General features: G+C 40.3%; 1 protein-coding gene across 1 annotated transcript; it reads right to left on the bottom strand.

Annotated features, from left to right (window-relative positions):
* Window positions 1–575: 575 nt before the first annotated feature.
* Window positions 576–9,550, bottom strand: sstr2a (somatostatin receptor 2a). Its single transcript, XM_015011250.2, has 4 exons — window positions 8,818–9,550; window positions 4,958–5,669; window positions 3,607–3,932; window positions 576–2,154 (listed from the first exon to the last, which is right to left on the bottom strand). The coding sequence occupies exons 2-4, from the start codon at window positions 5,343–5,345 to the stop codon at window positions 1,723–1,725; spliced, it is 1,146 nt and encodes a 381-aa protein (XP_014866736.1). The 5' UTR covers window positions 5,346–5,669; window positions 8,818–9,550; the 3' UTR covers window positions 576–1,722.
* Window positions 9,551–12,779: the final 3,229 nt, after the last annotated feature.

Raw genomic sequence — 12,779 nt, forward strand, 5'->3', positions numbered from 1 at the left:
TAAGGCGGCCCAGCCTTTCTTAAGACCTAAAAGGAGCCATAGGTTGATTTCTGCCTTACCGTGATATACTGATGCAGTAATTCATTCAGAGGAGCCCCTTTCCCTAAATTACTTATGGTTTTATATAATATCTCTAATATTTATTTTTTGAACAACTAAATTTGGGGTTTTCTTTAGCTGTAAGCCATAAATCATCAAAATTGATCAATTTATATATGGATTTGACTTTTTACGTTGGAATAAATTAACTTTCCAGTAATATTTTAATGTACTGAAATGAATGTGTGTTATATATATATATATATATATATATATATATATATATATATATATATATATATATATATATATATATATATATATATATATGTGTATGTATATATGTGTATGTATGTATGTATGTGTTGCATAATGCTTGTTCTTCACACTTATTCAAGTGTGAAGAACTTGAATAAGTGTTTTTTATCCAGCCTTACTCACTCACCCACATATTCAAGGACCTTACTTTCTGCTATTCTCTTTGATTCATACATCCCACCACAGCCTTTTTAAACTTTATCTTCGTCACGCACGTATTTCTCTCTTTTTCCTACTCTCCGTGTGTTTCATTGTTTCTCTCCCCCTTGTTCAGATGCGTGACGTATTTTTCAGCCTTCTGGGAAATTTGGACACCCTCTCACCCTCTCATACCAAAGCAAACGGGAATCAGAGGGTCACGTTTTACCACGAATCAGCGCGCTTGTCGAAATGTACAAATAGATATAGGGCCCTTTGCAGTGACAACTCCTGTAAAAGTCAGGATCAAGTAGACCTGTACTGTACATATCACCGACTTCAGTTGGCAAGAATATGTAGAAGTTTGCCTTGCCATTAAAATCCATTTAATTCTTGGACACACATGAAGCAATAATTTCACTTTGTTGCAAAGTTTCCTCGAAATCTGTTTGCTATGTACAAAGTCAAGTTGTTTTGGAGAAGCAAGGTTAGACTGCCTGCGGAAATGATTTCCCATCCTTGATCATTAATCCGAGATGTTGAATTGGTGCTTACAAGTTGCCGCTACTCCTTCCGTGAAGTTAAAAGCCAGACAAACGAGAACAGAATCCGTCAGAAGATAAAAGGATACCTCTTTGTTCCCCCTTTCAGTTCTAAACAACCAAACTAATACGCTGACATGAGTAAAATATACAGTAACACTTGTTGTCTGTGGGCGGCGGTTTCAGTCTCTTGCAACTAAAAGGCTACAGAAAATAGAAGTATTCCTTTGTTGTTTCCGTCTTTGCGAAGGTGATTTCAGTAGAGGTTGTCGATCTAATTCGGACTACTCTCCAGCCAATACAGGGCAATGTTGCTCTTGTATTTCTTCACTCCATGTCTGCAGCGGTCTATCTCATCTTACTATTTGCTTGGATCTCTGAAGAGTGAAACTGACAGGCACCACAAGCACTCTTATTTCAAACAAAATAAATCTCTCATACTTGCGGTCGATTTGAAGGTAAACAGGTTGCCTCATTTACCCCATCGTCAGGAGTCTATAAATGGAGCCAATGCACTTTCTGTGAACTCTACGAACCCCTCAAGAAACTGTTTATTTTTCTGTTAGACTTTGCTCATGTGTCCATGAGCTGCCGTTACATCATTGTCATGGCCTTGCAATTTGAACAGGCAGCAGCCCCGTTGCTTTCTTCGCCTCTTTGGATGTCGTCGCCGCTCCCTTGCCAATCAGATGCTCGTCTGCAGCTCGCCGTTGAGCAGGGCGGAGTTATGGGTCTCCAGGTTGGCATTGATGAGCATGGCTTCGTTAACCATCCGGCTCCGGTCCGCCCGGCTGTCGCTGCGCTCTATCTCGTCCAGGCCTGCCACCTTCTTCAGGCACAGAACATTCTGAAAGCTCTTCTTGAAGTTGTCGGACAGGAAGGCGTACAGGATGGGGTTGGCGCAGCTGTTGGCGTAGCCCAGCGCCACCACAAAGTCGAACGAAGTCTTCACCGCCGAGGTGGGCGTTATGGAGCTGGTGACGGAGGTGACGTTGAAAATATAGAAAGGTAGCCAGCAGAGGACGAACACCACCACCACAATGGACACCATCCGCGTCACCTTGCGCTCGGAACGCTTTCGCTTGGAGGAACACACTCGTATTCCAGACGATTTCACCTGGTGAAGAGAACGGAAAGTAGTTTAAGGCATTCAAAATCCAAAGCGAATCCACCGACGGAAACATTAATTAAATTAAAAAATACTTTATTGATCCCAAAAAGAAATTAACTGTTGCTGTAGCTCATATTAATTCAGCATTCTTATTTAAAGAGTTATTGTATATGATAAGGTCAGGATATTGTGTAAAATAGCAACAAATATGGCGTCTTGCGAAAATAAAAAAGTTGAATGTATTTTGGTGGGATGTAATGTTTATATGGGTTTTTTATAAAACATATTTATCCTGCTTCACAATTATCAGCTGCATTTGAATTGGTCTATTACACAAAATCCCACAAAAATACTTTATGGTCAGGTCTGTGACAATATCAAACAATTATTCAATGGATTTGAATACTTTGAGAAACTTCTGTATAAAAATGAATTAACCTATCATTTAAGACCTAAAGCAAATTAAAACTGCTACAAAAACAACACATTAATGCATTTTCTATTAAAGCGCCTAATTCTGAAATAGAAAAGTTAGGATTTCTCGACATTCATTCATCTTGGTTAGATTTGATTTTATGGCACCAGTTTATGGATAAAGTTATTTTAGCGGCACTCACAGTCCAAAAAAACCAAACACTTCCAGTTTAAATCCTCCTGGAACATCCAGTCCAATACAGTCCCTCTGAGTTCTACTCAATCAGTCCTATTGTCTGGCTCAACTAAAGTAGTCATAAAAAAACATTTTGTGGGAATATAATTTTAAAATGCTGAAAAAGAAGACTCCACTAGAAATTTTTTTTTTCCTTTTTCTAAGGCATTGGACACAGCTTTTTTTTACAACCTCAATCTTCTTGTATAACATATCAAAGATATGTTATCAAGGATATGTTCTACAATTACAAAATGTACTGAAAGAACAAATGAGCAATATGAAAACAAAGATTTCCCTTCTTAAATCTGATTCCCGATCATAGAGGGCTCTGGACTATTTGCAGTTGATTGACTCAGAAAACCACTGATAACAGCTAGTTGTTTAATAACCAGTGATCATGATAATTTGGATTTCACTCCCTTTATGTTATGTTATTTTCATTATTAAAATATTTTTGCACAGTTGCTTGTGCAAATTTAGCTAGCAGCTAAAATTTAGCTAGCAGCTAAATATAGTCTTAAAAACTACATGAACTGGATGGTTGAAACATCACATTGTTCTGGTTCGAAGTTTTCCATTCTAGAACTCTTTTGGCATCGTTCTTTGTCCAGTTTAAGTAGAAGTAAGCAGAAAACAATTGACAGTTTTGCTAATTTGCCACGCTAATTCCATATGAACTGGTTTCAGAGAGAAATGTTGAGTCTTCGAGAAATTTTTGCGCCATTTTTGTCCAGCTTGTTTTGTCCTGAACAAAAAACAAATTAAATCTTAGAACAAGCAGCACACTTGCACTGTCGGTGCCTCACCTTGATTATTATGAGCAGGTAGCACAGACATATCACTGCTAGGGGCATGAAAAATCCAATGGAGAAGGTGTAGAAAATGAAGATCTTGTAGTAGAGGTCCTGGGGCTCCGGCCACACTATCCCGCACACCGGCAGTTGGTTCAGGCCGCTGAAGATCATAGTTGGCAGGTTGACTATCAGTGAGACGCCCCACACTGTGACGTTGATTAGTTTGGCAATACGGGGCTTCCGCCATTTGGTGGACCGAATGGGGTGAACCACGGCCAGGTAGCGATCAATGCTCATCACCATGAGACAGAAGATGCTGGTGAACTGATTGAGAGAATCTGGTGGAGGAACGAGAAGAGGCTCATCAGAGGAAAGTTAGATGTCCCACAGAAGGTAATAAAAAAGATATGTAAAATTAAAATTGATATCTATCTCAACCATGCTCATTGACAAATGTCTATGACAAATGACTGAATATAGGACTATCCTATATTGACATTATAGGATAGTCTATTACAACTATCCTAAAACCATTTTATGGCTCATTTTTACATCTATTATCTTAGCTATTTATCATCTAGCTTTCCATTGTCCTAGTTATGAAATAATTTTCCTTGACCTTGAAAATTAAGGTATTTGATAGTAAACTGAACTTGTAAAGACAAGATACTAATGCCCTGAAAGCACTGTAAGAATAGAGCAATTAGCTTATTCTTAGGGGGTATTGACGCTAAAGTTAGCATCTACTTGGTAGATTCTGATTGGTGGTAAATTAGGGTTCACTTTTAAAGTCCGCTTTCAAGGTTTTGTGGGAGTCTGGACACCGTTTAATCCTGTCCTAAAAATTTAACGGTCTAATTCTACATTAAACAGGAGAAATTAAATAATTTCTCAAATATGCATGAAAGAATCAAGGCAACGAATGCTGCAACTATATTTTTGATGAGGGAATAACATAACATTATGAAAAGCTAAAAAAAAAAAATCAATTTTAAATAATACTTCCCCTTTCAATAATTCATTCAAGATATTGGAAACTTGTATTTAACATTTTATACAAGAGTCAATATGAAAAGCTGCTATAGACAAGGGGCTATGATTAAAATGTCAACACCTGCTTTGCTAAAATAATAAAACCTTTTCATAACTCATAGGACAACATTCTCCAACAGATTCTGCAGCACAGAAACATAATTGTTAGCTCTGGCTAAATGGATTGACACTTAGTTTGTTTTATAGCGACTATGCCAGATAACGACTCAAGGATAATTTCTCAGTTGGGAAACCTAAAAGTCCTCCATCATCCATTAAAAGCCGCTGCTACTGTCCACAATGACTCATCAGCCTTCTGCTTTCCACCCACCTACGGTCATGATCACCCGGCACAGAGCCTCTCCAAAGGGCCAGCGGACCAGCGCCAGCTGCAGAGCGATGAACGGCAGGCTCATCATGCACAGGACGTCCGCCACCGCCAGGTTCAGGATGTAGATGTTGGTTACAGTCTTCATCTTGGCGTAGCGTAGGATCACATAGATCACCAAGGTGTTGCCGCATAGTCCCACGGCACACACCATGAAGTGGATGAAGGTGAGGACGACCGAGCTGGTCTTGTCCTGATGGAGCTCTCTGGTGTCCGAGAAGTTGCCGCTCAGGTCCGAGTCATTCTCCTGGTTATAGGTGTCGTACAGGAGGGGCTCGGGGATGGTGATGTTGGGGGACGGTGGGATGTAGGGCCACACATCCAAGGCCATGACTCAAAGACTTGAATCAAAAGGTCTTATGGGTTTAAGATAAAGTTGGTATGAAAGATGGGAGTCATAAAACGAGGATGGTAATGGGTTTTATTTCACTGCCTCAAAGCACTGATTTCACTGAATAATAATAAGGTTAAAAGGATTCATTAAGGTTTTAAGCTGGGGGGAAAAAACAGCAGCCAAGGGAAGAGGCAAGTGGAAACTTTGTAGTCTCAGGGTTTGGGGATCTGGGGACTGGGATGACTGGGGACTTTTATGTTCAACGAGCCACAATGATCACATTCCAGCGGTACAGAGGAAGTAAAACAGAGCAAAGTCAATCTATGGAGAGAGAAAAGCAATAAAAAACATTAACAGTATATATCCTTTGACCAGTAATAATGAGACTTATGCAATAACCATGGCAACAGTTACAGCGTGACATTACAAAACCGACTGCGCACGTTCACCCTTAGTAACATTTAATGTGTCCCTTCTCAATATTGTGCGTCTATAAGTTCAGTTTGTTTTCTTCCATCATCTGTAATCGCAGCTTTCTTGTGACTCCCAGCAAGCTTTTGGCAGACAGTCGCATAAACAAGACGACGGGCCATTCCGGTTTTCATAAGACGAGCAGTAAAAATAACTTTTGGCCATTTTCTTCTGCATTTGAGATGCACAGTGGGGGAGTGAAAACATGAGGGGTGGTGGTAAGCACTTTGGGGTTTGTAACAGAACAGCCACAAGGACACAGACTGAACAACATCCTGAATAAGCACACAGGATTGTTTTTTTTTTTTTTTTTTTTTTTTGGCACGTACACATTTTTTGCTCAGTCCCATTGGGCTTTCTATTTTCCTCTCACTTTCTAGCACAGACCTCATATTGAGTATTCCGCCTCGTTTGTGTGTATATGTATTCGATCGTGTGTTGGTGTGTGTGTGTTCTGCCTCCTGCGCGGATGCATACATTCATACGTTCGCCTGAGCAAAAGAGAACGATGAGGGCACCGCGCTGCCAGAGTCGAATGTTTATTCAATTGATCTCTGGGACAAACAGCTCTGACACTGTGGCAGGATCACTCACTCTCCAACCCCCCTGCGGTGACAGCGACTGTCTCGACGGGGACAGACTACATGAGCTCAGCTCTCAGAGTTGATTTTTTTGGAGTAATGGTTTTTATGTCTGAAACGATCAGAGTAAAGATTAAAAACAAATTATGAGGATTTAACAAAAAAAAACTTTTTCTTTAATGTTAGGAAGAGTAATTTATTCATCGTATCTAAAAAACTAAAGTGGTACAAAAACTAGAGTGTGTGCCAGAAAACTGCCCCTTCTTTTTCCATTTTGGCATATTAATACAGATAAATGTAGTCGAGAAGCTAGAAATTCAGTCATTTTCATTCCAATTCGCACTTTGCACATAAGGTATGGCTGTCACATGGCAATGTGATGTCACTGCTTTGATTTTAAACAGAAACACTACAGTTGTTCCTAGAAAAAAAAAAAACTACAGTTGTTCCTACTGCTGCTGAAATAATCAAATTTATTAATTCAGTTATGATAATCCTAACATTATTAAGTATAACAGTAAACATCAAAAGTGGGGTAGTTTTCTAGTACTTATTACGAAAAAATTTTATTCCTTTTTGCCATTTTGCTTTTACACTATAACCCTGTGAGTGTAACAAGCTAATATTAGCTTAGCAACTAGCCTGAAGTCAACTGCTTTACAGAGGAGCCACTCATAGGTTGACCAGAATAGTTTTAAAATGGCATCTTAATACGAGTCAGGACAAATTTTTCCTTAATTTTGGGAGCTTTGTGATTGGCCCATACTTCCATGTGAAGCTGATCTTATCTACATTGTCAATGCTCTAAAAATCAAACCTTGTCCCTTTTTGCTCTGCTGTGAGAGAGGTTTGTCCAGGTCATGTCTGCACGTTCACAGTCTGACCCGGTGTGACCGGGTCAGCAACTTTCTTGCGACGTTTCAGGCAAAAACATCAGTATGGGCCAAAATCTCCATCAGCAGCTCAGGGTTTTAGAAATCGGTAATCAATGATCGGCCAGAAAACTGCAATCGGTGCACCCCTAGCTCCAAAGCATAGTTTAATATTGAACAAGGGACAACCATCAGTCATATAAAGGCTTTAAAAGATATGTCGTTGTTTGGTTAATCTATATGAAGTGTTTTATGTATATTTCCATTCAGCCAGGTTTGAAGTAATCACTGTGCAGCAACAAGTGGGGGAGAGGAGAGTGGCGTTACTCTGTGCTCCATACAGCCAGAGAAACCTGCTGTCAGCCCAGCGCTCAGTCCGTCGTCTCATTCAAAGGATTTTGAACAGTTTTAAAAACACACTTACTGAAACCGCGCCGCAACCAAACCGCTGCTTCACAATCAAGTTAAATCTACAATCAGCTGTAGATTGAACTGCACAAAGCAAAGATTCCGAGCAGAATTCAAACTGCACCTGCAGCATTAGAATCCAAAGGTCCACACTATTTTCCCAATTAAAAACTGGAAAAAAAAACAAAACAAAAAAACAGTGAAGCTAAGGTGAATTTCTTTTTCCTCTGAAAATATCCCTGCCAATTTGACTGTGACATCTGTGAATGCTGTGGGGAAAAGCAGTGGGGGTCAGAAATGATTCAGGGGATGAAAACACCAAGAAGAGGGGGGAGATAGTTTCTGAATTCAAATGTATTATCTACTATTATATATTACTCTTTTTTAAAGCCGCTGTGGTTAAGTTTCAAGAAGGGAATTGCATTCGTTTCCCTACAGTTACCGGAGAGCTCGATATGACGGATGTCTGGGAGGATGAAGGAGTGAGTCAGAGGCAGGACAGGTTTACTTTCTGGAAAGGAGCGATGATTACTTTCCTAGGGGTTCAATTCAATTTGGCGCAATCTGTTGCTTTCATTACAAAGGACAAGTTATTATTTTTGTTCTGGCTGCAAATAGAAGGTCTAATAGTGAGCTTGCTCTGTACTCTGTGTCTGAAACGATGAGGATGAGGAGGAAGCAGCATGCACAGCTCGGCTTGTTACAGCCTCAGTTAACCTGGAGGAAGTGAAACACGTCCAGCTCAATGGGACGTTTCAAAGAGAAGCGACGTGGAAAAACTGGTCATCCTTCATTTTCAGCTAACAAGACAGTAGCAATACAATCTTTAATTTCAAAGTATTCCTTTAAATAGCATGATACTTGTATTTGGAGTAAAATATATATATATACATATATATCATGCATCTGGTAGTTTTTCTTCTTGTTTTGTTGCCATTGTTTTCTTACCAAGAAAAAAAAAAGAAGCAAAACTTCACATGTAAAGCTTTCACAGTGAAATTCCAGTATTCACATGAGTGCCAAAAACTACATGAGAGATTACATTGTTGTTTAATGAGTTGAGCCTAAATGGATCAAGAGCGCAGCGTCCAAAATGTCAGTCCTTTTTATTTTTTATTTTTTATTTTTTTGACTTACATTTAAATCAGAAAGCTCCATCGTCACTGTGTCGCGTCCGGGTTGTCCCACGGTAGAGCACGCCGAGTCCCGCTGCTCCCAAACGGGGCTCCGACCCGCCGGAAAGCCGCATCCCTCCAGCCTCTCCATCCACCTGCTTCCCCGCACTGTTACGCACGGCGCGTTCAGCTGCTTCTCCCAGAGCCGCCGTTCACACTACATCTCTCAAGTCATTTTTGTTTGATTTATTTTTTCGTTTTGTTTATACATTGATCTCCCCCCCCCTCCCCAAAAAAAAAAAAAAAAAAAAAGTCCCGATCTAGGAGGTTGAAATCGTGAAGCAACGCCGGTTGTGTTGGGAGGAAAGAGGGGGGCAAAAAGGGAACCGTGCGCTCGGTGTGCGCGACGATAAGTCCTGGCACCGGAACCACCGCGAAGAGTGAAGAGAAGCGGCGGGACGCAGAGAGAGGAGGAGAGGAGTGAGAGGAGAGGGGGGCGGTTGATGATGGTCGGAGGACAGATTATTGGGAACACCGAACGCGTCACCGTTTTTGCGTCGGTGTGTACGGTATTTTGCTGATTTGAGTCATGAATTGACTCCCCCCCCCGCCGCCTTTGGCTTCTTTGAAACTACTGGTTTTGTACGTTTAAAGTGGTTCTCTGGACCAATATCTCAGAGATTTTTTTTTGAAAAAAAGAAAAACGACAGAGATACCAGAATTTCAATGAATCGGGATGTTATAAAAAAACAAAAACATTTTTCTTCTCAGAAAGTGAAACATTTTTTTATGGCTGATGAAAATGTACAAATACCCCCCCCACACACACACACACACACAGGATCAACTGGAATTTATATAGACCAATAGATTTTTTGGGGGCACAGAAATGTTATTCTATGACTGTATATGGCCTACACTTTAATGGTGAAGACCTGTGCAGAGTGCCTATTGTTATAAATTGGAAAGTTAAGTGGAGGGAAAAAATGTAAGAGAATATAAATCACAATACGCACACCTATAGTTATATGTATTGTTCAATTTGATTGGAGATGGTGAGTTATTTTACTGTGGCTGTATCATTTTAGGAAAACTTAAAATGACAACAAAGTTGTAGAGTAATGCAGTGATATTGATTGAACCATAACTCCACAATCACTGTTCTACTCTTCATCTTGGTCATGAAGAGGCAGATGCGTTATTGGCAATTGATTTATAAACTGGTCAAATATTGAATCCAAGCAAAATTGCGATATGACATATTGTGCAGACATGTTGTATACCTGTTTAAACTGCAGTTTGAATATACATGAAAACATCACTTCTTGTCTTGAATTATTGGAATAAATGGACTTTTTAACAATATTCTAATTCGTTGCAATATGCTTGAAAAAGTTTATTTAGTGCATACTGTACCTGGACTCTAGGGGTCCAAATGCTTCTCTTTTAGATTTTTGAGATATTTCATTTAGCTGATTCTTGCCGAGGCGAAAAATGAAAAGTCGACTGCAAGATGCGGCAACGAACCGATGCAAACAGAGCGCATCTTCACATTCATCCTGCTTCCCCTGAAATTATCCTAAAGTGCCATTCAGGCCTTGAACGTGCTGAACACAACGGCGCGGACCGCTGTCAGCCAACAGCGCTGGCACTCGGATGGAGGGCTTTAGGGAAAAAGCTTCTGCTCCCTGGTCTTTATACGAAGGAGGCCTTTTCAAGCAGAGAATGGTTGATGGGTATATCTCACCGTGACCTCTCTCAGAGGAGAACTTCATGGGAAAATGTCCTGCACTCATCTCAACTTAGCAACACAAAAGTGCAGCTATTATTACCAGCAGCTGTTGTCTTATCAAAGATTTATAGCCCTATTTGTGTCCGAAATGATAGGGAGGGTCGGCGATACTCAGAGAGGGGAGAAGGGACGCAAGAAGTTAATAGAACGGGATACTGAAGGTCTTCTGTCTTCCGTCAGGGCGAGGATTGCCGTCATGAACGAGCAGAGGTCTCAAGCGCCGGATGGTTCAGAAAACTCTCATCGGCAGCTTAGTCAGGAATCTGTTATAAGAGGCATATCGTTACTTTGAAAAAATTAGTCATACAGATCTCTTTCTTCTTTATTTCACCCCTTTCTCTACAGTGTTCATTGATTAAGAATGGTGTGCAAAAATACAAGTGTCTCTCACCCTCTTTGCCAGATTGGCCACTGGCGGTCACCTGAATTAGGTCAAGGTTTCCTCATGTTAAGATTGTCTTCCCCTCATGTCCTTGTGCTACAGAATATCTACAGTACCTAGAACAACTCAGGTTACCCTTCACTCTCTTCCCATAGTAATGTGTGTTTAAGTAATACCCTTGAAGTGATTCATTTGGAGGAACCTTTGACAAGGCTTCAGCCTTACCCCACTGTTCAAGATTGACCTTATCTAGTGCCTCAGTGTGTTTCTAGAGTATCTGTACTCATTATGCTTTTTGACATGGTCTTTCTGAGATGAGTTCGAAAGTAATGTTTTTGTTTTTATCCCTCTTTACTAGAACCCTTAAATAAAATCCACTGCAACTACATACTTTTGAAAGTCCTCTAATTTGTAACGAGCAGTTTCAAAAACCATAAATCAGTGCTGCAACCACAGCAAAGTCCAGCCCGTCACCTAGCAACCCAAGCGGAGCTCCAGCATGTTTGGTCAACTGGTTTTGCGCTGTACAATGGCTTCTGGAAAAAATACGAGGGTTTTGTTGTTGACTTGTCATCCAGAAACCGTTTGCTGCATTCTTGTTGGTTGTACAGCAGGCTCTACTTCTGCTTTTCAAATTTGTGCAGTTGTATAATTGCGCTTCTGCTTTGCAGCCATTTTCATGTGCGAGTTTAAACGTTGAGTTAGGAGGCGTGGCAAGCAGCACTTTATTTGGATTTAAAGTGACAAGAGGCCCTAAAAAAGCCCCTTTTGAAAGGAGCTCAAATAGGAAGAACTGAGGAGACTAGAATCTCAGTTTTTATCTATGTATTTGCAAAAAATGCCATGTTTTGTATAGCCCATAGACTGTGAAAACCTATTCAAGGAAATATAATGGCTCGCCTTTAAATATACAGTCAGACTCAGAATGGCATGGGCTTACATAAAAAGTTTCAATCTCTGGAAGTCCAAAGCTGAAGAGACCTGCAGCTTTACTTCCAGAAACATGCAAGTCACACGTTTCAGGATTTTCATTTGTAAACAGTTTTGAAAACCAAGCATCATTTTTTGTGCATTTCACAATCATGCAGTACTTTATAGTCAGAGGTGTTGTGTGTTTATAATGACGCGAGGTTTCTAAATATCACATTAATGTAAATAACAGTCATTAGGTAATTTGTATTTCAATTCAGAAGTTTATCTCCACTTTCCGAACCTCTTCGTCCCGAGGAAATTAATTTCCCCATTCAGATTAACCTTTCTAATATGCAGAATTGTTTGCAGACATTGCAGGGGGACTTCTGCTCCGACGTGTCTCAGAGTTTATATTAAATTGGGAGAGGAAATGAGACGTGGCCTGAGGGTTTGTGGTCTCAGGGACAGTCCATGTCAGGCTTGCTCAGGATGCAGCAGCAGCATTGCTCCAGCAGACTGAGTATAAATGAGTGTCTGGATAAATCTCATGCAGGGCTCTGAATGAATTACTTCTCATTGCCAGTGCATAACTGAGGTGAAGTGGTGTAGCGTAGGCTGCTAAGGTCAACATTTCACCTTCACTTCAGTCTCTTAAAAAACAACCCCAGAAGAATCCATTATGTAGAAGTTGGTGGTTTAGCCACGAGAAGAAGAAAAATAAAAATAAAAAAAATGTTTCAAATACCTTCAAAAGACAGCACCACCTGAGAATTAGGACTTTGTCTAAGCTGAAAGTTAAAGTGAAATCAAAGATGTTTGCTGCAGGAAGATCCAGACAGAGCATTAACAACGCATTTCTGGTCACTGGGTCGGTCACCTGTTTCTAAAAGAAACTTAA

This window comes from Poecilia mexicana, unplaced genomic scaffold (assembly GCF_051168715.1).
Source record: "Poecilia mexicana isolate PSO_F unplaced genomic scaffold, ASM5116871v1 scaffold_19, whole genome shotgun sequence".
Lineage (NCBI taxonomy): Eukaryota > Metazoa > Chordata > Actinopteri > Cyprinodontiformes > Poeciliidae > Poecilia > Poecilia mexicana.

Bases quoted from the DNA above. Each gene is read 5' to 3' on its own strand.
- sstr2a (XM_015011250.2), bottom strand. From the start codon at position 5,345: ATGGCCTTGGATGTGTGGCCCTACATCCCACCGTCCCCCAACATCACC. The intron at 3,933-4,957 runs GTGGGTGGAAAG...TTCCTCCACCAG, and splicing joins CCGGGTGATCATGACCGTAG to ATTCTCTCAATCAGTTCACC. The intron at 2,155-3,606 runs GTGAGGCACCGA...TCTCTTCACCAG, and splicing joins ACCTGCTCATAATAATCAAG to GTGAAATCGTCTGGAATACG.